Below are 27,626 nucleotides of genomic sequence, written 5' to 3'. Positions count from 1 at the left end.
GATTGCCTGCCAAAGTAGATTAAATAGGATCCAAATGCTTGGCATACAGAAAAAAATGTCACACAGGCAGTGGTTGTGCACTTTAATCCTAGTACTTGGAAGGCAGAGGCAGATCTCTGTGAGTTTTAGGCCAGCCTGGTCTACAGAGCTAGTTCCAGGACTACACAAAGAAACCCTGTCTCAGAAAAAAAAAATCACATCAGAAACCATGAAAAAAAACAAACATAAAAAGTCAGCAGACACCAATACTGATTCAGATGTTAGCATTACCTGGTCAGGATTTTAGAGCAGCAGCTTTGAAAAGTGAGCAAATATAAACAGTTAAATGAATTTTTCCATCTCAGAAAAAAATAGAAAATATAAAGGAGCACCAAATGGAAATTTTAGAACTGAAAAATGTGAGTTAAATAAACTGAGTATGAAATCAAAAGAGTAAGGATGATAATAATTACAATATTGAAGGTAGAGCAAGAGAAATTCCCCCTATCTAACTGGGTGTGATGGCATACACCCATAATCCCAGCACTTCAGAGGCTGGGACAGAAGGATTGCCCTGAGATCTAAGGCAGCCTAGGTTACAGTACAAGATCCTGTCTTCAAAAAAGTACCTCCACAGTCTGAACAACAAAATAATAACCTGGGGAAAATTGAACAGGACTTTTAAAAACTTAAAATGCATATTATCAAAGTTCCAGAAGAAGAGCCACCTAAAAAAATGTAATGGTTGAAATTCTGCCCAAATAGACAAAAGGTAAAATCTTTCAGATTCCAGAGTCTGTATTAATCACAAACAAGCCCAAGGCAATCCATTGCCTGAGTCATTAAGTCAAACTTTTAGAAACAAGGAGTTACTGTTTAGTAGGTATAGTATTTAAATTTTGTGAGATCGGTTGCACAACAGTGTGAATCGCATTTAGCACTACTGGATTGTACACTTTGAGAAAATAAGTCTCATGTATAGTTTATTATAGCAATTTAAAAGCAAACTGGAAAATTAAAGAGAATCTTTAAACAGCTAGTGAACTGTGTCAGTACCTGTATGGAGTGATTCACATGCCAGGGATTTACCCTCAGACTCTAGGGAAGTGCAGCATTTTTAAAATCTGAAGGAAAAGAGCTGTTAGCCCAGAATTCTAGACCCAGTGAAAATATCCTATAGTAATATGGGTAAATTCATAGTTTTGAATATATGATAACTAAGGATTTTGTCTAAAAACTAAGGAATTGGCTAAAGAAGTTTCTTCAAACAGAAAGAAAATGATAAAAGAAGAAAACTTGGACCATCCAGAATAAAGAAGCAACATGAATTCTACAGTTTCTCTCAAGAAATAGAAGAGGAGGAGAGCATTTCGTACGAGGCTTGTTAGATACCAAGACTCAAAGGCAGTACAGAAATTCCAAACCAGTATACCATAAAAACATAGGTACAGAATCCTCAACCAAATATTAAACTCAAGCCCAGCAATGTACCATAACCACGTGGGTTTGATTCCAGAAATAGAAAAGTATTTCTGCACTGGAAAGTTTTAATTGAAGGTAGTCCAAACATTTGAAAAATTAAAGAAAACCACATATTGATGCAAAAACAAATGGAAAATGAGAATTTAGCAATCTGAGAAGGGAACTTTTCAGCCTGATAAAGAATTTTAAAAACCCTACAGTTGACATGTGGTAAATGCAAAAACAAACAAAAAATCAGTGCTTTGTTCTAAAAATCCAGCAGGGATATAGCAGAGATGTCCATTCTCACAACAGCTGCTTATTATGGTCTTTAAAAATCCTACCAGCATAATAGACAAGGAAGGGCGGTAAGAGGCATGTAAACTTTAGAGGAAGAAGTAAGGACCAGTAAGCTAACTCGGCAGGTAAAAGCATTTGCTGTGAAAGCCTCTCTGCCCGAGTTTGAACCTCCAAACCCATGAAGTACCACACATCTGTAATGCCAGAACTCAAGTGCCAAGGAGTGTGTGTGGTGGGGCCGGGGGAGGGAGACAGGAGAATTGCCCAGAAGCTCATGGGCCAGCTAACCTAGAATACACAGCATGGCAGAAACAACAAAAGAGACCCTGCCTCAAACACAAGAAAGCTATCTCCAGAAAGTTGTCCTCTGACTTCCATATATATTGTCCATGGTTGTCCCACACACAATAATACATCTTTTTTCAAGGAAAGAAATAAGACTGCCCTTATTTACAGCCACATAGTGTTTTCTGGTGAAAGTCTCAAAAAAAAATTACCAAACCTTAAAATTGATTCTGTGATTCCATCATGGTTGTAGAGCACAAGGCTAGTATACAGAATGTGTGTGTGTGTGTGTGTGTGTGTGTGTGTGTGTGTGTAAAACAAATGTATAGGAACTCTATAGTATCACTTATATGATGTATTGCTGAAAATTAAAAATTCCTAAGAATGTCTAAATAAGTGAAGAATAGTTATTTTAGTCACAGATTGGAAGACTCAACATAGTAGAAATGTTATTTCTCCCAACTCAATCAAAAACAACACAAGTTTATCATCTCAAAAATTAAGTGGAAAGTTAAATGAAGTGGAGTGCCTGGACATGGGGGCAGACACCTTTAACTTTAGCACTTGAGAGGCAGAAGCAAGTGGGTCCCTGTGAGTTCGAGACCAGCCTGGTCAATATACTGAGAACCTATCTCAGAGAAAGAAAAAAGAGGGGGGGGGGGGTAAAAAGAAAATGGGAGTAATCGCCTGCTTTTAAGATTTACTTTAGCCAGGCGATGGTGGCGCACGCCTTTAATCCCAGCACTCGGGAGACAGAGGCAGGTGGATCTCTGTGAGTTCGAGACCAGCCTGGTCTACAGAGCTAGTTCCAGGACAGGCTCCAACCACAGAGAAACCCTGTCTCAAAAAAAAAAAATAAAATAAAAAATAAAAAAAAGATTTACTTTAGTAATCAAAATGCTATGGTGCTGGCAAAGGAATAAACACAGATCAGTAAGACAAAGCAGAGAATCCAGAAAGGCTTTTCAGGTGCAGTCAACTGGTTAAAGCAGATATAAATGCAGTAGCGTCTATCAGGTTTTTAAGAAGCAAATACTGCCCAGCAGTGGTGGTGCACACCTTTAATCCCAGAATTTGGAAGTCAGAGCAGGTGGATCTCTGTGTTCTAGGCCATCCTGGTCTACAGAGTGAATTTAAGGACAGCCAAGGCTACACAAACCCTGTCTCAAAACAAAAACAAACAAAAATACTGAAGAAAATCAAATGCTGAGGAAGAGCTCTATCCTTAAACATCTCAACTGAAGTCCAAGCAGGAAAAGATGTCACTTTTTTAAAAGGCAATTTAAATTATACTCTTAGATGAATTTTGAAAAATATGAATTTGTCTAGAAAATGAATTCAGTTTTATGTGGGGGTGAAACTACAAAATAAAGTGATTTGTGAAAAAAAATTTAAGATCCAATAGAAGCGGAACACATCAAATGGGGGGGGACATGAATCCAATAAACCCACACTAGTTTTGAATAGAGGTTTTTCTTTATTAAAAGGGAAACTTATGGATCCCAGTGAGGAAACAGGAAGAGGGTCAAGCATCCAGGTGTGGTGTGCTGGAAGAAGGGGTCGAGTGGGTGCTCCTGCAGGCTTTTTGGTACCAAAGGCCACACCCCACTTGGTCTGTCCTCTCAAAGGCCGTTGGCTGAAGAAGGTTCCCCATCATCTCCCCCTTTTGTCTAAATAAGAGAGTTCCAAGCCCAATACAAAACTATACACAATAAGTACAGATATCAAGTATAAAAATTAGAATTACAACCAGTATAAACAATATTAAGCAAGTAACATACTAAATGTTTTAATAATTATTTTATCCTAAGGAGTCTAAGTCTTATATTAGAAATGGCTTGGATAAATCATAAGAGGAAAGTAACTATGAGTATTTAATCTTCAACCCCATTGAAGGCCTGAGAAGGGAGATAACATTACTTAAGTAGGCAGGAAGTATAATCAACCAGTTTCCAAAATATGCAGTAGATGATGGTTACTTGGGCAATCACCCAAAGTCTCATTTGCAATGTTGAAGCATCCAACTTTGGCAAAGGCCTAGAGTAACTGACAGACCATTTTTAGAGGCAGGAAGATTTTCAAAACTGTCTTACCTTGTCTTGACAAGGTTTGGCAGTCTTTTTTTTTCTAGTATCCTGCTTGTCCAGTCTGGACGCCATGCATTTTGTCAGAGGTTCATGTATGGGCAGTTCCTTGCCCATAGGCCAGTTTTTGTCAAGAATACAAGCTCCAAGTGGAGTGGCTTCAGTGCTCACCATTCTCTTGGGAATAGATCGGTGCTGCCAGGAGCAATCATGTCTCACATCAACAGAACCCTAAATTATTTAAATGCCATATTCTACAGTTCTTTGAAGTGGTTGAAGATTGCCTATTTATGTAGAATACAATTTCTGTATCTAAAGAACCTGAATAGTCTATAAGTCTGACAAACATGGATGACAATTGATTTGTAATACTTAATATCTGTATAATTTAAAGACTAAGACTTCATATTAGAATATTAAACAATCTTTAAACAATTTGCAGCAAATGAGGACAGTGACTTCAAAATATAAACAATATATAAGTATCTTGATCAGAGGTAGAAATACATAATGCAATATACTAAATATATCCTAAAATTGTTATCAGTATACAAAATGTCTTAAACAGAGGTAGAAACATGCATGCATACAATCTGACAAAATAACTTTGTATAGGTATATACAAATACTGTAAACAGAAATAGAAGCATATTCAATATAACAAGTTTGAATTTGTATCAATGTACAAGAATCTATACCAATGTAAATTGTCTATAAATAATAGCACACAGTATTCACCCTATTACTCACTATTATTATTAGTGTGAGTAAGCTCACACTAATCTACCTATTTTCCCATTCAATTTCCCTTTTTGTTTTCAGAGATCTCTGAGCCTACATAATTTCCACCCCACCCCCCCAACCCTATACCAGTAATAATCAACAGACTTTGTGGGGAGAAGGGCCGTCATCTTCTAAAATTACTTCTAGTGGTCATGAGGATGATGTTTTTTTAATGGGATCCTGTAAAACCAAAATGATGGCTAAGTTTCAAGGTTACTGTCTGGTATAATTGCAAATGGTCTCTGAGTAGTTGATAGGGTTTTTCTGAAGTTCGTATTTGGAGTTCTGGCCAGAACGTTTAATGATTGGTCATACAGTAAATGTGAAAATAGAGGTCCAGGTTATTTTTCTTCTATAGTTACACCAAAATGAAAGCTTGGCCTTTGAAGCCAGCATGATGTTGTTTCTCATTTGAGCCTCTGGAAACCAACTAAATCTGAATTAGTCAACTCAAACAATACATAGGTTATCTAATTTTGGATTTTTAGCTCTGAAAATAGAAGGGGATTCTTAGGACAGGGAATGCCTCTAAAGCTCCTCATATGATATTTGCCCGAAAAGATGAATACAAGAAAAGAGAAGTTGAGATTTCTCGAATATCTGGAACAGTTGAGTATACTGAACTTATCACAGCTTCTGGTGGATTGAATATCTGAGTCTGGACTGGAAAGTTGAGGTAAATCACTTATCCAAAGACACCTGTAATAAAGGGCAAGGCAGGTTTTACGATTTGATATGGCAGACATTGCAATTCATAATCTATTTTACTACCCTAGTTCCCCAGAGTTGTGTAATCACAGGAGTCATTGAAGATGCCCGTTAAAAAAATACTAAGCCATCTGGGCTGTGGTGGGTACACGCCTTTAATCCCAGCATCGGGAGGCAGAGGCAGGCGGATCTTTGTGAGTTTGAGGCCAGCCTGGTCTACAAGACCTAGTTCCAGGACAGGCTCCAAAGCTACAGAGAAATCCTGTCTCGAAACCTCTTACCCCCAAAATACTAAGCCATGGAGCTTCTGAAAATATGATTTTGTTTCTGTGTAGAGGGAGTCCAAATTATTTTATTTTGTATTGTGTTTATGTTACTAGAAACTGAATGCAGGGTAAGCACTCTACCTACTTATATGTTAACAAAAAACTCAAGTAATTCTGGTCATTGTGCAGGGATTGGAAACATACCATCTATTCAAAAGAAGTAGGGCTTTTAGAAGACAAGAGTAGAATTAGGAATCTACATAGGACTTATTTAAAAAATTAGCACTACACCAGTTTCTATACTAATAAAATATTTTAAGATTGGATTGTGGAAATTATAAGATTGCATTAGAGTCCTTAATCTGTAAAGAAAACCCATATTTTATTTTTCTTTTAGATGACAACAGTTATTGCATCCATTCTTTGGCATTATTATTTTTTACACTAGGAAGCAATACACCACTGATATAGATAAAACTATTCTGGATATAGATGAAAGTATTACACTTAGAAATGTAAAATTGGTAACTTCCTCAAATGAGATACAAAAAACAAAATCCCAGAATGGCAGACCCTCAAATCTAAAATGATCAAAGTGTCATATAATTCAGGATTATTAATTAAGTAAGTACTCCCTCAAGTGACTTTTCCAAGATCACACTGGGTTTTAGAAATGGACAGCAAATCATGTTTACTTTTGATTCCTTCCTTTATCCAGTTTAATGTTATCTACTATTTTGAGAATAGATTATAGAAACTTATGATTTGAAATATATTCAGCCTATGAAATGTTTTTTAAAAAGTAACCATACCCTTACTAGAACAATGTGTTTACAAAGTGTTTGTTTTCAAAACATATTGTGTTAAAGAACTCTGGTTTTCCCCACTTGTATTATAAAATTTTATGTTAGGCAAAGAGATAAATAAGCATACCTGGATGTCAATTCTAACAGTGTTATAACAACAACAGTATTTCTATCTAAGTGTACTTAGTAGATACTTTGCAGTTTGACTTTGGTTCACTTTTTATTTGCAAAATGTAGCTGTGATCTTTTTTTCTTTTTTCTTTCTTTTTTTTTTTTTTTTTTTTTTTTTTTTTTTTTTTTTTTTTTTTTATGTCAACTCCCCCTCCCTATTTTTTTTTTTATTATTATTTATTTATTTATTAAAGAGTTCTGCCTCCTCCCCGCCACCGCCTCCCATTTCCCTTCCCCTCCCCGAATCAAGTCCCCCTCCTTTGTCAGCCCTTAGAGCAATCAGGGTTCCCTGCCCTGTGGGAAGTCCAAGGACCACCCACCTCCATCCAGGTCTAGTAAGGTGAGCATCCAAACTGCCTAGGCTGTAGCTGTAATCTTAAACAAGTACTTTCAACCTCCCATTATCTCTACTATACATAATATCATACCTCATGGTTTACTAATAAATGGAAATAAATTATAGAATATGTAACGTAGATAGCACTATAATTTAAAAGATAGGCAGAGGCAATGAATAAATAATAGTTGCTACATTTTTTCTTAATCTAATGATTATTTAAAAGAACTAATTTCTGGGTGATTGTTATAGTTTATTTCCTTGTGTAATTTATAATAATCAGGGAAAATATATGATTCCTGCTTTTGGAGTTTTCCTATCTCCCTTGTTTCCATTTATTTCATGTTATAGTCCTAATACATCTGCTTTTGTGTTGTGGTTTGTTTATATCTGTGACTAAATGTTCAGCACTTTTACATACTATTTGATTATTTTTGTATCTAAAAAACAACATGTGGTGATTACGTAAAATCTGAAAAATAAACATACACAGAAGGAATTATCTGTACTCTTGCTATAATGGAGCATTATTAAAATATTATTTGTGATGAGTGGGAAGATGGCTCAGTGGTTAAGCGCACTGGTTTCTCTTCCAGGGGACGCAAGTTCAATTCCCAGTACCCACATGGCAGCTCACAACTGTCTGCAACTCCAGTTCCAGGGGATCTATACCCTCACACATGCAGGCAAACACCAATGCACACAAAATGAAAATAAAATTTAAAAAATAGTACTTGTGATTAAAGAACAGAGGGTTAAATCTGAGTCTAAATATGGGCCCTACTTTTATCCTTGGACAGGGTATTGGACTTTTTCATGTGTTCACCAAGTATTTATTGGTCACGTACTATGTGCCAGGCATTTTGCTGAGACTACATGAAAAAATATTGATGAATTCATCTTGGCTTAATTTTTTTCATTTGTAAATTGATGACAATGTCTCTTGAAGTTGGTAGAAGCATCAGAGATAATAATGCTTAGTGTTTCCCTAGCAGTCAAGAGCTCAGTAATTGATAGCAACCATTATTACTATGTACTCAGTGTGGGTATCTTTAGTCCTTTGTGATCACCTTACAGGTTGTCTCAGACTTTATGTTTAGCATTAATATTACAAACACTTGCTTCCATTTTTGTTAAAAATGTATATGTTAATTGTACATAGAAGAGCTTGGAGATGATGCGGTTGTGTTAAAACACTTGCCTAGCATGAATGAAGGCCTGGGTTGCATGTTTTCTATACTGACCTTTGTCTTTGACAGTACATTATAGATTTTTTTCCTCCTTAAAAAATGTAAGCCTACTGAAGTTTTTAGTGTGAAGCATTTTACACACAGGACAGTGAAAGCATTTTCTAAGAATAAAGCCTCAAAAGTTAACAACTCACGACCCACTATTTTATTCTTACTGTTTCCCTCCCACTCACTACCCTACACATATTTATTTGCTCCATCTCCAGTGAATTATTTTGAAGCTAATCCTAGATGAATCAACTCCAATGTAAATATTTGTATTGTATTTCTTACAAAATAAAGACTTAAAACACTTAACTGTCATACTGTTAACACACATGAAAATAATTCTGGGGCTAATGGTTCAAATCTGTAAGCCCAGCTACTTGGGAGGCTGGGGCAGGAGGAGGATTGAAAGTACAAAGCTTGTCCAAGCTGTAGAATGGGTTCAAGCCCAGGCCGGGAAACTTAATGAGACCCTGTGTCTCCCAACAGAAGATGACTACAGATAACAGCCTGGTCGTAGAATATTTGTCTAGCTTGTGTGAGGTCCTAGATACTGCCTCTAGCAGTTGAAACAAAAGGCTCCAAGAGCATCAAATGCTAGTCACTTTGTTTTATTAGACACTTGACATTTCTTATATCGCCTTCAAAACAGTTGCTGCCATTTTGTATTATTTCCTTGGGATTTTATCTTCTTCCATATGGAATGTTTTCTTTGAGACAATTGTGCCAGCTAGAAGGACTTACTGAGCTAAAAATACTTGTGTTTGGGTCTTGTTTCTGTCACTCACTAATTTATTTGCCAAGCTTTAGCTTCCTCAGCTGTGAAATACGGGTAATTAATACTTACCTCATATTCTTAGGATTGAATATGATGTCAGCATAAAGGACTATCAGGTGTATCAGCCTCATAGCACATTCTTTAGTGATTCAAACTGTAATATTTATTTTTATTATTGTGTGGTTTTTTTTCAAAACTTTTTAGATACAAACTAAAAAAAATGGTTGTTAAATCTACTTTAAGGAAGGATGGAGAATGTCTTCTTCCCCTGCTACTTCTTTTGAATTCATTAATTTAGTCCAAGGTTATAAATCTCAACTCTATAAAATTTCTTTTATATTGTTTATATACTTATAGTTAAATTAGTCAATTATTCCTGGATATTAACTTGGTGTCTACAGACGTTACTTCTCATATTCTTGAGCTCTTTATTCTTTTTATGGTTTTCTAGAGTGTACCTTTGAACAGTTTATTTTTAAAAGATGCTACCAAGATGGTAACATTTTATCAGACTTTGCAGGTGTAAAGATAATTTTCTATGACCTTTGAACTTGAAAAACTAGGGTGAGGTATGAAATCCTTAGATCTGAACTGTTCCCTTTTAACTCTCTGTAGGTCATTACTTCATCATCTTCTGGCATTTTGTTGTGAGGAAAAATCTGAGGTCAATTTGATTTAGTACCGTTGAAATAACCTATTTTTTCTGCTTGTATGCTTATAGGATTATATCTTTATCCTTGAAATTTAAAAACATTTGCCAGGACATGTCTTGGTGTTGATGATCTCTGTTGAACCTTCTCAGTCTGCAGTCTCAGGTATTTTTTTCAGAACTGGAAAGTTTTCTTATACTTTTGATTGATTAATCTGCTCTGTTTTTTTTCTAAGGAACATTGTTATTCATAGATTATTTCTGTCTGTCTTCCATAGTTTTTAAATTCTTTCTTTTTTTCATTTACTCAAGTTTGTCCTTTGTGGCATGGATTCTGTTTTCTGCAGTGTGTGTTCTGATACTTGCTATTCACAATACAGACTTAATTTTTGCTACTGTGTTTTCATTTCTTTATTCCCAACATAACTTGTTTCATAAACAGAATTTCCCTTAGGGGTACACTTGAAAAAAACATGAGGTGGATCTAGGCCTAAACCTAATTTTCTGAGGCCACAACTACAGAATCAAGAAAAAAAAAACAACTAAATAAAATCTTAAGAAAGGGCCCTCATAAACTTAATAGTGTAGATAACAAGCCAGAGGTCACACATACTTAGTCTAGAAAATAGAGCAGTCCTGGTTACCAGCAGGTTTTTGGTAGCAAGACAGAGCTAATAAAGCAGACATAACAGCACTGTAACTAGAAAATAAACCAATATTTCTAATTACATTTATTGCCTTTTCTCTTTAAAAAATTAAAAATAAATGAAAATAATTTTGAAAAGACAGTGCCAAGAAGAATATCCTATGACCCAGGTAATCACTGATAAGATTTTATGTTTTGCTAGTTAAATGCTCCCATGCTGGGAGGGAGGGTACAGAATTGGGATCATACTTACAGCTCTATATCCTTTTAAATGTAATATATTGCAGGCATATTTTGCATCTTTAATTTTTTATTAGGCCCTGATTTTAACCATTTCATAGTGTTCCTACATATGAATAGATGTATTGTGATTTATTTAACTAGTCCCCTGTTGGTCATTTAGATTGTTTTCTATTTTAAAGTATAATGAATATCACTGTACATAAGTCTTTATGCACATCTCTGATATTTCCTTAGGATAAATGAGGAGCTGATTCTTAATCCTGTCACATTGGTAAGGATTATATACATTCCTTATTAAGAATATAAAATGCTTGTTTCTTATTGTTTCAATGTGATTGCATAAGAAGCTTCTTTGGATTCTGAACAGTACAATGGTATCTTGACCAAAGTTGGAAAGAGGTTTCTGCTGCCTCATGCACAACACCTTTATGATGAAACTTCTGCTCCATAAACTTTCAACAGAAAAGCCACTGCTAGGATCAGGGAGTTTGGAAGGCAGATGTATTTGTGGAAATGTGAGGGTATTTTGTTTGGGGATTATTGTTTTCTTCAGTGTTATGGTCCTTGCTCCTTCCTGCAACTTGGGTCTTTGTATAATATACTATGGCTTCAGACCCCCTTTTTTCTTCCTTTCCTATTACTTTAGACTGTTAATTCTCTATGAATAATCCTTTTCTCCCAGTGTTCTAATGTGCATTTCATTTTTGGGAAGAGAGTGAAAGTAGTTGGTATGTCCTACAAAGGTAAAAGTCAAATTCTGTCTATCACAGATCACTTCTCAGTCCTAATACACTTCTTCCAGATGACCTCCTGTTAGAAAGTCAAACAATTTTTTAAAACTTACATTTTTTTCCCAAGGAGACCAGGTTACACCCTGTGAATATATGGTGTAACAGGGATTATAACAAAATAATTTTCATAATAGGGCTACTAAAAGTGAAGCATTTTTAATTAAGAAAATAGTCTTCTTTTTAATGTGTCAGCATTTCCCGTAAACTACTTGGGAATACTCTAGAGGTATTGAGACTTCAGTTGAGAATTACTGATTGAATTGTCAGCCCTTGCACCTTAAAAACAATCTTTAGTGATCCCTGTGTATAACATAGAAAGTTGTTTTGAAAACAACTCCTGCTGACACTGAAGCGAACAGTCTCCTTTATCTGATTTGTTCTGATCAGACCCATATTGTAGGTTAATACAATTTGTGACTTTTTACACATTTCAAAGTAACAAAGTAAAGCATGATTAGCATTTCCTAACCTTTTCCAGTATTTCACATCATATTTGCATATGTACAATCTGCCAAGCTCTACGGCTTTTTTGGCTGGCAGGCATTTTGGTAGGATGAGAGAGGATAAATACATTTGCCTCACTTTAAAACTATTTTTCATACTTACTCAGGCACATTGTACAGAAAAATAGCACACATATGAATGATTTCTTCTATCCTGCTTGGCAGGAAATTGACTGCCGTGAGTGGAGAGAAAGACATCTCTCCTGTTCTTCACGGCATAACATCTGCAGAAGTTATCTGCAGAAATGGAAACATTCCCCCCATCATTTGGGGCAAAAGAGAAAATGTGTAGCATTTATGGTCCTTTAATGGACCCTTCTAATTCAATATCCTGCAAGGTCAACATTATAACATATATATTATGTATGTTATACATCTTACGAGCGGACAAACTGCAGCTTGAATTTTTAATTAACTTACCCAAAGTTCAGGTAACTGTACCAGTATGGGATATAGCTAGGGTTTAAAAGTAATACTGACCAACCTCAGTATACACTTTTTGTATTTGTCTTAAAATTAGAGAAATCTGTTTTCTTGTTTAGTAGATCCTATCCCTCTAGCTTTAGAAACTATAGAAAGTGCAGCATTGAGTCAGACTGGTCATCTGTTAGTCTCTAGTGATAACCAAAGGTCAGTTTTCAAAGGGGAAATAAAGTTCTTAATTGCAAACATAACATTACATTCATTTCTAATCATACTTGGATCCTTATTTTGATGAATAATACCAAAAGTTCACTGAAACAAAGAAAAAGGTTTGTAAAGTTGGTATGTAGGATAACATTGGCGTTTCTATTTTCCTATTTTAATAATGAAGTTCAAAGGTGAATCTTCCCTAAATTTAGCAAGAAGTTTCTTATAATTTTAGCAATTGTTTCTTATAATGTTTACTTAAAATGTTAATTAGCTAAATATTTCAGAAAAGATAATGCATTGTCAAAATTTGTGACCGACTTGAAGCTGAAAATAGTGAAGTGGTTTACAGGTTTTCTATTCCAACAAATAGAAACTGTAGCAATAAGACCATAGGTGGGAAAAGATGAATCAAAAATTTTTAAGTAAGACTTTTTCCGTGGGAATAAGTAACAACAGTTTCAAGATGAAAGATGCATTATCTTGGGTATGCCCCAACATATTACTGCCGTATAATAAGTTGTACTGTATGTAAAAAAAAAAAAAAAGTGGGAATGGGCTCTAGATAGTTTTTCACATAAAGGTAGCTTGGAAGCTTGATGACCTTAGTTCAGTCCCTGGGATTCACATAGTAGGAGTGAATCCATTCCTTCAGGTTGCCTCTGACCTTCATACACACACTATGTATGGTACATGTAACCTCCACCAAAAACAAACTAAATAAATGTTGAGACTAGAGAACTAGATCAGTAGTTTAGAGAATTGTTTCTTGCAGAGGACCCAAATTCAGTTCCCAGCACCCATGTTAGGTGACTCACAACTGTCTGTAATTCAGGAGATACAACCCCTCTGACCTCCATTGGTATCTGCGTATATATGCACATACCCACATACAGTGATACAGATAAATATAACTAATAAAATAAGTACTTCCTTTAAAAAAAACAAGGGCTGAAACAACAGAAAAATTAGTGTGTGTCAACAGTATGTGGAGGCCTAACCAAAATTTTGCAAATGTGAACAATATCAATGAAAGTTTATTATCTAGGAAAGTGAGGTGATATGCCCACATTTCTGCATTTTAAAACCGTAGTTGGAATGTTGATTGCATGTGTCTTAACATACTACTACTCTTTAAGATGAATCAAGAATATGTTCAGCAAGTAGGATCAGAAGCCTCATCTGTCTTAAATATTTGTATAAACTTGAGTTATCTGTAAAAGATAAGACTTGGGCACATTATAATCACGAGTGAAGATTTACTTCCTATGTCTTTGCAGGTAATCTAGAGGCAACTTAGTCTTCATTTATTAAATATCTTAAAGTAGAATTTGTGAGTGAGAAAAATTGCTGCACAATGAGGAATTATGTCTAGGAGGCAGTGTTTTTTCAGAGGTAGTCTAATAGTGGGCTACCTGATAAGACTACATTCCTGTCCTGATAGCATTTTAACATAGGTAAAAAACAGAGTAGAAAGAATTTAAATAGATTATTGTGGTTGGAACAGAAGACTTTTGAGATATCTTTCTGATTATTAACAGGATTTTTTTTGTTGTATCATTTTATCCTTATGAAACTATTTCATCCTAATAGTACTTTACATTGGTAGTTAACTAACAAAGTGCTTTGTTATGAACCATCTCAATTTTGAGCTGAATAATAACCTCTTGAGTAGACAGGGCAAATAATCTCTATTTTAACAGAGAAAATGATAGGTTCAAAGAAAGTCCAATTTCCCCAAATTATAAGACTTAAGTGAGTGCCAGGTCTCTATGTCAGTACTACCGGTCTACCAGTTCCAAGTTCAGTGCTGTTCATATTGTACCAGCTGACCTTAAAAGTAAAAATCTAATTGTGATGGTTGCTTTGCATGCATTGAAACTTACAAAGAGATGATGGTTTTGAAATTCTATTCCCATGGGAAATATAAATGTACCTCCAGTTAGATGAAGAGTTCTAAAATCCAAATACTAGAGAAAGGTAAATACTATTATTAGATGGTGGCATTCTCTAAGAGAGGAATTACAGGGAAAGATGGCAGGCTGGTCAGCCATAGATCTGGACATGATAAAAATAACTAATCTGATTGTTCACTAAATGCCAGATACTCAGATTAGGTTTTCATGTATTTATCTTTCATCTTCACAATTCTCTGAATAGTACTACTCTCTTATTTGTTACTTTCTGTGTACAAAAACTAAATCTTGCGTGGTTTGAATAACTTGCCAGAGGCTTCATCATTGCTATTATGAAAACAGGATTTCTAACCTACACACTTGACTCCAACTCAGTATTCTTAAGAACTAGATTAAGGTTTCCTTGGAGTTCCTGGATTGGATTAAAAACAATCAGGAGTCAGTCAAATAAAAAATTATATCTTGTAGAAGAAAGGCATGTCTTTTTTTTCAGAGTATTACAAAGGTTTATTTATATGGGAATAAACTAACAGAAATAGTAGTGATCCATACTCTTCTGCATGCACTGGGAACTGAATCCAGAAACCAAGAGTCCCACATATGCTTTTCATCTGCATTTATAGTACATGAGACCACACCCAAAGTGGGCTGGTATCTTAAAAGCTATTGGCTGAAGGAGTTCCGAGAGCATGAAAGGCACGTCTTGAAGATAGTTTGGATGGCCTTGCCACAGAAATGGGAAAGTGTGTCAGGAAATTAAGATTTTATTTACATATGCTCCCCACCCCTACTTTCCTGCATTTTGGCACCAGTTTTGTCTTTTGTGTTATTGTATAGACAGCCTCTACACCTAGGAATGCAGGTGCCCCTTGGTTTAAAAGTCAGTAGACATTTCAGGATGAAAGACATGTTTACATTTATCTTCAGGTCAGTACCTAGAACATAGCGTGAATAAATGAACAAATGAAGAATGAATGAATGAATGATAAATAGAGCTGGGGAGAGAAGAGAGACAGGGATTTAAATTCAGAGAAACTGCCTTATGTGATGTTGTGGGCTGCCTTTTATTATTTCCCCACTTATAATGCTCTAAAAATGGTTAACTTAGATCCTGGTATATTTGTTGAATCACAAGGAGTTAGAAAGCTTTTGTCCACTGAGGGAATAAAAGAAGACCCTTTATATTCCTAAGTTCCATTGTTTTCAGTTTTATTTTTGTTTCTTTGAGATATGAACTTGCTATATACCTCAGGCTGGTCTCAAACTTATAGACCTCCTGCTTCAAGATCCCAGGTTCTGGGACTATAAACATGGATTACCACTCCCTACTGGTTTTTTTTTTTCAGGTACACAAATAATACATACTTATTGTAGATACTATAGATATATTACAAAATTCAAATAAGGAAAATAAAAGTTTAAGTCATCTGAAATTCTGCCATTTGGAGATAGCCACTGTTAACATTTTGGTGTATATCCTTCCAGAGTGTTTCCCCATATAAATATATACATTAAGACATGTATATATTTGTTTAAAATGGGTTTGTTATAATCCATATTGTTTTGTAAACTGCTTTTTCACTTATTATATGTGACTGTCTTTCCATGTCAATGAATTTACATCTTTATCATCATTTTAATGACCACATAGTATTCCGTTATATGGATGCATCATACTATATTTAACTAGTTTTCTGTTGTTAGGAATTTAGGTTTCCAATTTGGAGTTCTTTTTGGAAAAAATAATTATGGTGAGCATTTTGTATATACATCTTTGTACACTTGTCTATTTTAAAAGAAGTAGAATGGATGGGATACTAAAATTTTATGTGTGATAATTGTTTGTTTTTAATAGACTCAAATTGTCTTCCTAAAAGAGTGCTGATTTATACTTTCTCCACCAGTAAACCCAGAATGCTTTTCCCCCATGCCCACTGAGTATTAGTGTCAGGTTCTTGTAAGCTATTACTGATTTGGAAGGCAGAGGTATCTTTGGGTTAAATGCATTTCTATGACTGGCACTAAGGCTGAATTCTTTTTTCCCTTATTGCTCATTTCTGTTGAGGTTCATCGTTTTTTCTTACAGGTTTGTAAAACAAAGATCTTTATGTATCAAGGATACCAACTTTTTGTCATGTTGCTTTAGTTTTTTGTAATCAATTTGTCTTTTGTAATTCTTTGTGTCTGGTATAATAACTTTTATGGATGCAAATGTCACTTACTTCTTTATGATTTCCCTTCTTACAACTTTTACTCACCCATATTCTAATACTTGCTTAGTTTTACTTTTGACATTTAGATGTTTAGTCCATCTGGAACTTACTTTGATGTAGAGATTGAGCTTAGTTTTCTCCACAATAATTAATCAGTTTTCCTGATTAATTATTAATGGTACTGAGTTTAGAATGTGTTTTGTTGTACAAAGTATTATAAATGATGTTAGATGAGGCTTGACTAAGACCATTTGTAATGCATTAACCTAGGACGCATAAGAGCTCACCTGGAAAGGTAGTCAGCGTTTATTAGTTCCCTGGAAAAATGCTCAGATAATTTCCAATAATTAAATTACCTATGAACTTCTGAAACACAACTTGTTGCAAAGTTGTCCCTGCATTCTTAGATGGTGGTTCTACTTCACTGAAGGTCTTTAGGATATTCTAGATGATGGGTTGGTAGTTTTGTTGCTTTGTTTTCTTTTTGTCTGTCTTCATATAATTTTGATGTGAAATCTATTTTGGTAACTTTCTACTTGCTGTGCTTTTCACAGAATGGACAGCAAATTATGGATGAACCTATGGGAGAGGAGGAGATTAATCCACAAACTGTAAGTAAAATGTGTGTTATGAAGGACAGAGACAAACGAGATGTAAAATTATTAATTTTAAATTAAGCAAAGCAATCATTTTACTATATAAGGCACTTGTTGATGCTTTCACATTAGTTTTACCAAAATATGCTGATGTGTTTATCTAATTATTTTTTAGCAATAAAACTTTGGGAATCAGATATCTCTGAATGATAAGAGAAGGAACGGAGAAGCGACCAGTGAGCTCCTATCTCTTTCATTCCTCCATCTAAAAGGGTCATCCATCTAAAAGGGCCAAGACCCTCTCTCAGCCATGCCTTACTACTTTCTGTGTCTATCAGTCCTCAGGCCTCCAACACCTTTATGGTTAATTTTGGTCAGCTAGTAGCTAGCTCCTCTACCTTCTGATTCAAAACAAACTTTGTCAGTCTCAGAAGGGTCAGAATGCAATCACGATATCACACAACAGTATACCAGTGTTACCTTTCTAAATACTGTTTAAGATTTGCGTTAAAAGAATTACAAAGCTGGGTCTGGTGGCACAGGCCTATAATAAGACTTCAGAAAATTGAGGCAATAGAATCACATGCTGATACCAGCTACATTAGTAATAAGTTCCAGGCCAGCATGAGCTACATAGACTCTGTCTCAGAGAGAGAGGGAGAAAGAACTAATTCATTTATATGAGCACACACATTAAGGTCATACTTTTCAAGAAACAATTAACATAGAAAGTGAATTATTGACCATTCACTTCCTTTTTAACTGTTGTTAAATATTGAATCCCCAGCACCTAGAATATGTCACACATTAAGTACTCAGTATTAAGTATGTATAAATGAATTAGTAAGTTGTTCCCGGTCTACCCAGGATAACTGTCCATTGTCAGCAGCTCAGCTATAATTTTGTTAGTCTATACATATGACAGTTATTTTGCAACTTGCTCTTTTCACTGACATGTCTTGAACATTTTTGTAACATAAACAGATGTTACCTCTTTTTTAAATAGTTTCATCTTTTGACAATGGTTACATGCTATTCTATTCTGTATGTATTTTATATTTAATGAAAAATTTCCACTATTTAGTTTTATAAACTTACATTTCAGTAGATTACAGAAAAGGTTGCGTTTGAACCAAGAGGTATGAACATTTAAATTTCAATAGACATTACTAAATAGTCTTCCAAAACTGTTGATAAAGTTTCAGCATGTGAGAGTAAGTGTTTGATAATTTCCTATCCCACATTGGAATGTTATCAGAAAACAGTCTTTATGAGCCACTTGAAATATTTAATACTTTCTCAATTTAGTTTGCATTTCATCTGATGATTAGATTAAGTATCAAAATATTGTTGGTCTTCATGTTTTATGTTTAGCATAAACTTCTTTTGGATAATTTACATCCTTTTTGGTTTCTGTGTCTCTGAATATATTCTGAACATTAACTCCATGTCTGTTATTAATCTTCCAGACATTTTATACAGTTTTTAAAAAATATTTATTTATTTATTATGTATACAATATTCTGTCTGTGTGTGTGCCTGACGGCCAGAAGAGGGCGCCAGACCTCTTTACAGATGGTTGTGAGCCACCATGTGATTTCTGGAAATTGAACTCAGGACCTTTGGAAGAGCAGGCAATGCTCTTAACCACTGAGCCATCTCTCCAGCCCCATTTTATACAGTTTTTTAAGACACTGATTTTATTCCTGTATTAAATATACACATAAGTTTTATTTTTAAATTAGCACACCTGGCTTCTGGATTTCATGTTCTGGCTAGAATACCTAGCCCTCTTATTAAAACAAACTCTTATATTTTGACCTAGTGATTTTTTTATTTTTGTTGTGTTGGTAATTAGTTTTATATTTTTCTGTTTTTGCATTTAAATCTGTCATCCACTTGATATTTTAATTTGTGATATGATGTTTGTATTTTACTTTACTTGGTAGCCTGTTGTCCTAAATCCTATTTATTTAATTAATAAAATCTATTCTTTATCCATTTAAGATACCTCTTTTATTATATTTAATTTGTCTTTTACATGCTATATAAGTTTTTGAGAGTTGGTGTAGCAAATTAGCACAAACTGCAAAGCTTTAAAAAATAGAAATTGATTCTCTGAATTTGAGAAGTCAAAAGTTTGATGTCAAAGTTTCCACAATACTGCCTATCCCTAGAAGCTCCAAGGTAGGATCCTTCCTTTCCTATTCTAGCTTTTGGTGTGCCAGCAGTCCTGTACATTGTCATGTAGACATACCATTCCAGTATCATTCTTAGCCACTACATGGTGTAATTGCTGTCTTTGTCTCTGTCCAAAATTCCCTCCTCATAAGAATTATGGTCATTGGATTAGGAACTGCCTTATAAAGTATAACCTAATTTATATGGCTTTGCAAAGATCCTAATTTAAAATATGGCTATATTCATAGGTAACAAGACTTGAACGCAAACATATTTGTTTGAAGGATACAATTTAACTACAATCCTTCCTGATTATTTTGGTCTTATATACTTTTTCAACTATTGTGTTTTTTGCCATATTTTTAGTACATGCAAGGCAAGACCTCTTTTTAAAAAATTACAATATTATGCATTTAATTTTCCAATGATCTTACATTCAGTTTTTCAGTTACTCCTAAAAATGTATTTGGACTTTTTAATTAGAATTGTGGCTTCAATCTCTCTGGGTAGCTAAAAATATCCTTGAATTCTTTATCTTCTTGCCTTTACCTCCCAGGTGATGGAATTATAGGCATGTGCCATCATGCCTGCCTAGTTACATGTTTCTATTGGCTTTTAGAATAAAATAAGAAACATTTTAAAATGAAAAAAAATACATGTTGCAAAAGTTAGTTTTTCAGAAGTCAAATAGTTATGAATACTATATGAGTTATATAAGAATGAGATTATTTTATTCTTCTGCTTAAAGCCCTTCAATAGTTTTGTGCTTCCTTTAAATAAGGGCTAAACGCTGCAATATGACCTGCCTGTAGTGTCCTGTATAATAATAAATAAGGCCTTTCCCACTTGTCTTCACATCCTCTCTGTCGACCCCTCAGAGTCCACTCATTCAGATATGTCAGCTTCTCTTGCTTCTGCCCTTTCCTGTGGTTCTTAACTCCCCGTCCCCTTCTATTTAACCTAATCATCTCTGAGGTTCAGGTTTAGATATCATTTTAGCTGAGATCTTCCTGACACAACCAGCATTTTGAGTTAAGCATTTTGCCTTGTCCAGCCATAGTAGTCTGCGTATCTTAATGCAAATACCACACCATATCCCTTTATTTATTTACTTGTCTGTATTCCCTGTTAAAGTGTAAACTTCATGAAATAGTGGCCAAATATGGCTTATTAATTGTTCTTTAGTATCCAATTGGTTTCTAGTAAGTATTTCTTAATTCCCTGTATGCAGAAACCCACACATAAAGCCTAGTGCTGGGACTATCTTCAGATTTTGTCTAGATTCCCACTCCTCTCAAACCATTCAAGGTATCTTATATCATGGTCTGTAGTGTATATTTTGACATATAAACAGATAGAAAACTGATCAGTATTAGCATTTAACTTGTTTTGCTTTGTGTAACAATTCTTTTAGAGGGAAAACCTCCACATTTTCTTGTTTCTGTAGTCTAAAATGAAAGCATATGATATTATATGGCTTGTACTTTTGCTTATGACACTCCTAATACTTCATCTAGGAGCTACATCGTAGAGACAGTTTGGAAGAGTGTAGAAGTATGATATTACCAGCAGTGTGGATGATCAGTCTAGTGAATATGGAATTAGGTTTAGTTATCAGGTACAAACAGTATTTCTCTGATATAATTAAGTCCAAAAGACTATCCAGCTGACGAGGTGGCTCAATGGGTAAAATGTTTGCTGTGCCAGTTTGGATCCCTGAAACGCACATAAAGTTCAGGTACATGGTGACACAAGCCAGTAACTCCAGCCCTGGGGGATGAAGAGACAGGTGGGTTCTTGGTTAGGAGCTTGCTGGCCCAGAAGTCTAGCTGAAATAGTGAGCTTCTGGTTCAGTGAGAGACACTGTCTCAAAGACAAAGGTGGAACGCAATAAAGGAAGATATGCACACACACATCCATGCACATACACACACACACATACTCACATACATACACCTCACACAAACACACAATAAATCTAAAAAGATTATCAAAATTTATATTAGCTTTATACTTAATTGTACTCACCTTTAAAATATGATTAAAAGGTTGCATTTTGTCAACTATTAATAATTTACATGGTGAAGGTTAAAATGCTGTATCAATCAGTTACAGTTTCTGTAGGCCAACAGTCTGGACACAGCTTAGCCTGACGTTTGTGTTTAAGAGACTCTCATAGACTGCTGTCAGGATGCTGGCCCCAGATGAGAGTTTCATCTGAAATTTGACTAGGCAAGGAACTGTGAGATAATTTATGTATGAAGATTGTTAACTGGTAGGCATTTTCTAGGTTGATTAACCTGTTTCCCATGGTTTGGAATATAGAGTTATGATAAGCCAGTTTTTACCAGGACAATATAAAGGATAAATAAAATTAAGAAAAAAGAAACCTGGGCCTTTTAATGATGTAGTGTCCTAATGAGAGCTCTTCACCCTTCTTACTTGTGAACTGCTCTTTGATAAATGAAATGGGCACTTAACCTTATTTGAGTGAGTCCTTGTATTTTGGGATCTTCTACTTACAGCGGCTTAGTTTGCATCTAAACCACTAGAATCATTGATGAGCTGAATTCTTTATGTCTGTTAGCTGCTAAGTACTATGTTGTAAGAGGTACAAAAGAGTCTAAGAGGTACTTGTCATTTTAAAGGCAAATCAAAGCTGCCCTGGTCCTCTTCTCCTAGGGGAAATTATCACCCAAAACAATTAGGTAAATAAGAAACAGAATTTTTTTTTAAATCAGAAGGCTTCTATAATTTGAATCATAAGACATATTATTGAAAGGTAGATGGAAGACTAACAGTAAAAAGTTCCAGAATCTAAGTGATTTTAGAGGGATACTCCAGCACGAAGCAAGCCTTGTTTACAGCCCTGGAACCACAAAAGAAATCGGGAACTGTGGGAAGTGGAGATGTGGCATAGAGTTACAAACATGGCAGACTGCAAAAAATCATGCCTGCTGATTAGGCCCAAAATTTGTATGCTATTTAGTGCTTCTTTTTGATATGGGGTTGTCTAGGCTGGCTTTGAGCTCCTGTCTCATGCAATTCTCCTATCTCAGCCTCCTGAGTAGCTGGAACTAACTCCTGGAATATAATGACCCACCTTATTCAAAGTGATAGAAATTAAAGAAATAGATGAAGGAAATAGAGGGAGAACACCATTAGAAACATATTTTTTGCTTCTTTTAATCTCTGAAATCAGAATGTAGCTATAACCAATGGAATGATACCTTTTAATTGCCATATTTTTCTTTCATACTCACATAATGGTACTCATTTTCTTTTACTAAGTAGAATATGATAGCACCATTTTCCTCCAAGTAAGGATAAGTCTTTGGATTAAAAAGTCCTAAGAAGACTATTAGTAGGAGAAAGACCAAAAAGGCCTGATCTAAAAAATAGTCATTTTTTATGAAATGCCAAAACAACAGGAATAAAGGTAGCCTCCCCTTTTTTGTTTGTTTTGGTTTGGCCAGCCTCTATATAACTGGGATTATAGATATGTAACACTATGCCCTATTGCTAAGAACTTTCAAAAGAGACTTTAAAAGATCATATACAGGATTAGATATAACAATTCTATTACATGATAGAAGAGAAAGAACAATGTCTTTAAAATGCATAGTGAAAATACCAATATATTTCTAGACATTACCTATTGAGGAAGTTTCTAGAGAGTTGTTAATGAAGAAAAAGAGACATGGCACTCAGGACACAAAGTATCCAGTACTACAATTCTGCTGAAGAAAGGACCTTCCTGTCATAATGAATAAATGAATCTTCAGAAAACTAGTTTATTCAGTAGGCTTAAAGACTGAATGCAGACTGAGACACACAGTTCCAGGAATGCTGCCTGCAGAGAGGATAGGGAAACCACCAACGATATAGAACTGATGAATTCTCCAATAGGTCTGAGTGCTGAAAATTCACTTAAGAAGCTGTTGCAGAGCAGAAAGAATTTTAAATAGATACAAGGAAAGCAAGTTTTAAAACAAAGCTGCCATAATAATAAGCTTAAGAAAAAACAAATACAGCTAGACTACTAGGAAATTAACAATTTCTACATAGTCACAATAGTTACAAAGAGTATATAATATTTACGGAAATCAATGTTATGATTGCTAAGTTATAAAATAAGATGTCTAATAATGTCAGAAATTGATAGCATTAGATGACATATCATGGAAGCCAAACACAGCTCATACCCTTAATGTCAACACTGAAGCAGAACGGTTGCCACAAGGTCAAAGTAAGCATGGGCTACATATGGAGTACCAGGCCAGCCTGAACTAGAGTTAAGACTGTGGCCAAAAATAAGAAAAAAAAATCAGAGGGAATGATGAAAAAAGCTGAAAGAGTACCAAGAACTGCTGCTTTTTTGTTATAATCCTGGCAGCAATTTTTGACCCTTTCACCTTTAATTAAAAAATTTAAGCAAGTTTTAAGTAGCTGTATTGTATAATTAGATTTTTTTCAAGTGTAAATTGTATAATATATAAAATGAGTGTTTAAGACTAGGTGTAGGATTTTTGTAAAGTAAATGTCAATTTTGGTATGAGATTTTTTCATGGGAAAATGGTGTAAACAAGAGACAAGGGAGAGAAGGTGAGAACTTAATGCACAGAGTTAGTTTCAGTATCTTAAGTGTATCTTAAGCATACCATTCTATTTGTGATAAAACCATTTCCTTTTGGCTGCATTTTTCTTTTCTTCACTGCTCATTAATTCCTCTCTTCTGTTTGGTGTTTTGTTTCTGTAGTCTGCCTCCCAGCCATGTCTTAGATTCACTTCTCTTCTGTCTTCTCTAAGTTTTAATGCCATTATTCTTCCTAAAGAGTCAATCCTTACCTGTCTTTACTCACATAACATTCTTTATTTCCTTTGTGCATCTCATAACATTAAGAAAAATTGCCCAGTTTAAAATAAATTGCCCAGCACCAGATCAAATGATAGCATCTCCCTCCCCAGATATGTTGGTTTATCAAGTTCATATTTATGCATAATTAATTTATCTCACAACTTACTCTACCCAGTATCCTTTGTCTTCTCTGGTGATAAGAGTGGGTTACTTTTATCTTTAACTTCTGTAGGACATGGAAGAGAAACTATCTTTATAACAGAAGATAGAACATCCCCAAAATAAGATAACTTCCTAGACTTCAGACTTTCTGTCATTTCTCAGCTGGCCAGAGAACCCCATGGTCTTCATGATCCATGCTAAAGAATTGGCAAGTCTTTTTTTTAAAGGAAGGTTTTAAATTTAACATAGTAAAATTACATATACAAAACAGTTATTAAGCAAGAATTATAGTTACAACATTTAGTCCATTTATATTTGGTAAACTAAGGAAAATGCTCTATTATCTATCCTATCTTTGTGATTCTAAATTTTTATATCTAATTTATCTTTTATCCTAATTAAGGAAAACTATAACTATTTGTCTTCAACTCCATCAAGGACCCCAAAAGGATATAATATTACTTAAGTAAACAGGAAGTGCAATGAAGCAACTTCTAGAACTCTAGAATTGACAGAGACATCTCACTGCCTGGGCAGTCACCCAAAGTTCTTCTGTAACTGTTGGGGCATCCATCTTCAGCCTACAGGCCCATAGTATCTGGCAGACTTTTCCATGAAGCAGGAAAACTGAAAGACTGTTTAGCCTATCTTGGCAGTTTGTCAGTTTCTTTCTTCTGTGTCCTGCAGAATGTCTGGCAGTTTCTTCCATGAAGCAGGAACTCTGAAGGAACATTCCATCTTTTGGAAAGTTCAGCAGTCACTTTTCTGTGGGTTTTGTGTGTCCAATTCATATAGCATACCATTAAGCAGTCCAAGAGCAGTTTCTTGCCCAGATTACTAGCCTTGTCACATTGGAGGCTAATTCCATAACAAATTTCTTCAATGCCCATTAACTGTCAAGATGATCATCAAAGAATAATGTAAAGCAGTTTTCTGTTTAGTAGGAAATTGATTCTCTTAATAGTTCTTATAATACTATGCAAAGGTCCTTCTGAGGATTGAAAATCGAAGGAAAAAAGTAATGCCAGACACTAAGAGCCTAGTAAATATTAATTTTCCTATCTTTCTCCTTCTAGAGGCTGCTCTTGTTTTCTCGTATTGTTTTCCAGAGATGGAATGTGTTCCTAAGAAATAGTGTGGTAGCCAGTGTTTGTTTGTTTGTTTGTTATTTTGCTGAAAGTAGGCCTGGCTTCAGGCAAAATTATGAAATGAGTTCACTTTCCCTTAATTTAATCCTTTGACTGTTCCATTCCATCTGTCATCCATTTGTTCATTTATCAATAAGAAATTAAGACAGGATTGTACTCTCTGCTAACCAGCTTCAAACTCCTGGGCTTGAGCTTTTCTCCTGATTCAGCCTGAGTAACTAGGACCAAAGTGTGCACCACTGCACCAACCTCCCTTCTGTCATGTATTTTCAAATATCATACATATATGAATTGCTTATAACATCACCTTTATAAATTACATATTGCTACAAAACAAAACGTTTTTAACCCAGTCTCCATAGCTTTTATATTATAGCTATGCATATATTATTAAGTGAAGAAATCTAGTTAAAACTATTACATCCAAAATACTCCAAAATCCAGAACTTTTTAAAGCATGGACATGATGGCACAAGTCAAAAGTTCCACACCTATGCTGATATGACAGGATATAGTGATAATGCAGACTCATGAAAAAGACTGGATAAAATTAGCTTCTGGCTGTGTACATGAATACACAACATACATGAACTCTATGTTTAGGCTTGGGTCCCATCCCCCAAATACCGCATTTATTATGCGTTTGAAAATACTCTGAAGCTTATTTTGCAATGGCTGGGATTGAACCCTGGACCTTGTACATTTCAGGTTCCTTTATGAAGGATACAGGTACACAGGCAGTAAACAACCTGTTCTTTTCAGATTTCCAGATGCCACTGGGCTATTAGCAGTTAGCAGTAGTTCCTATCTTCCACTTTCACCGTTATTTTAGCTACTGCTCATTCTGTAACTATGAGACTGCAATGCTATGTGTAATCCCCTTCAAAGAATTTTACTTGCTTATTTAGGCTCCCTCAATCTGCCTTAAAACTTGAGTTTGAGCATCCCAAATAATACTCAAACTATGAATTCAGTACATCATTAGCAGTCATGGTTAAAGCACAAAACAAGCTACAGAAAGAATCTTGAACAAAGTAGATAATAGGCAATGAGCTACTGAGAATAGGCAAGTATAGTTGAGTGCTCATTGGCAGGAAAATGCATGGTGTGGTACAGTAACACTTATTGACTAATTTCGTCAATTATTGGGTGTCATTCTAACTCATTGACTGAGAAGTGTAGTTCAGCACTCAGAGCTTGGGATAAAATACTCTAGTTGATCTAAATAAATGCCACTTAGGGAAAATACTTCTGAGATAAATAGGATTATAATTAGCACGTCATGGTAGCATTAAATAGGATATGTGTACACTAGGCAAACTTTCCAAGCTTATAAGGCTTCCCTTTCCTGATTTTTGACATTCTTTTGGAGAATTTTTTGGTTTTGTTTTGTTTTTACTTTGTAGAGATCCCTTTTTCTATTCCTTAAAACACCAGAACTTAAAACTACTTTTCCTTTTATCACAGCTTGCCACTGGTATGACTTGGCTCTGGTACAGTGTTCTTCTGATTTACAGTTAGTTCTATCATCTAGTGTATTCATCACAAAATGGTATCCATTCTTTCAGGCTGAGTGATGCTGTCCATATTTGGAAGAAAAGCAAGTGACTTAACTGAGCAATATTCAAGTATGAATGGTTGACTGAGTCAAACTGAAATACTGGTACTTGAAAAGCTATGGCCCCTTTATCTAAATGGAAATTTTCAGCTAACTATTTTATACAAGCATGACTAAGACCCAGAAAAGGCTATATAGACGAAAAAGAGGGGTGATAGGTTTCTACCTGGGACATGGATGCTGCTTCCCCTCTCTTTCATCTGGCCCATAGGACAAGTAGAACATATCATGCTTGCATTCCATCTAGACAAGGCCTTAGAAGGAAGTCCCTACAGCACA

The 27,626-nt window shown here is 35.1% G+C and overlaps 1 protein-coding gene across 4 annotated transcripts in view; it reads left to right on the top strand.

The window, feature by feature from the left end:
* The window catches only part of Rps6ka3 (ribosomal protein S6 kinase A3), a 115,934-nt gene that overhangs the window by 12,697 nt on the left and 75,611 nt on the right, over positions 1-27,626 (top strand). Inside the window, exons 2-5 of one of the 4 annotated variants that reach the window (XM_050164326.1) lie at positions 9,915-10,008; positions 10,966-11,002; positions 16,276-16,322; positions 17,339-17,395. In XM_050164326.1, coding sequence (XP_050020283.1) covers positions 16,320-16,322; positions 17,339-17,395 — 60 coding nt within the window. In that variant the 5' untranslated portion in view covers positions 9,915-10,008; positions 10,966-11,002; positions 16,276-16,319. The remainder of the gene's footprint in view (positions 1-9,914; positions 10,009-10,965; positions 11,003-16,275; positions 16,323-17,338; positions 17,396-27,626) is intronic. The other 3 variants (XM_050164327.1, XM_050164328.1, XM_050164325.1) reach the window with 3 other exon arrangements.

The sequence above is a fragment of the Alexandromys fortis genome, unplaced genomic scaffold, assembly GCF_014885135.2.
Source record: "Alexandromys fortis isolate MF-2015 unplaced genomic scaffold, M_Fortis_MF-2015_v1.1 scaffold_147, whole genome shotgun sequence".
NCBI lineage: Eukaryota > Metazoa > Chordata > Mammalia > Rodentia > Cricetidae > Alexandromys > Alexandromys fortis.
The sequence above is the reverse complement of the archived record's forward strand: the minus strand, read 5'-3'. Positions and strand labels throughout refer to the sequence as shown.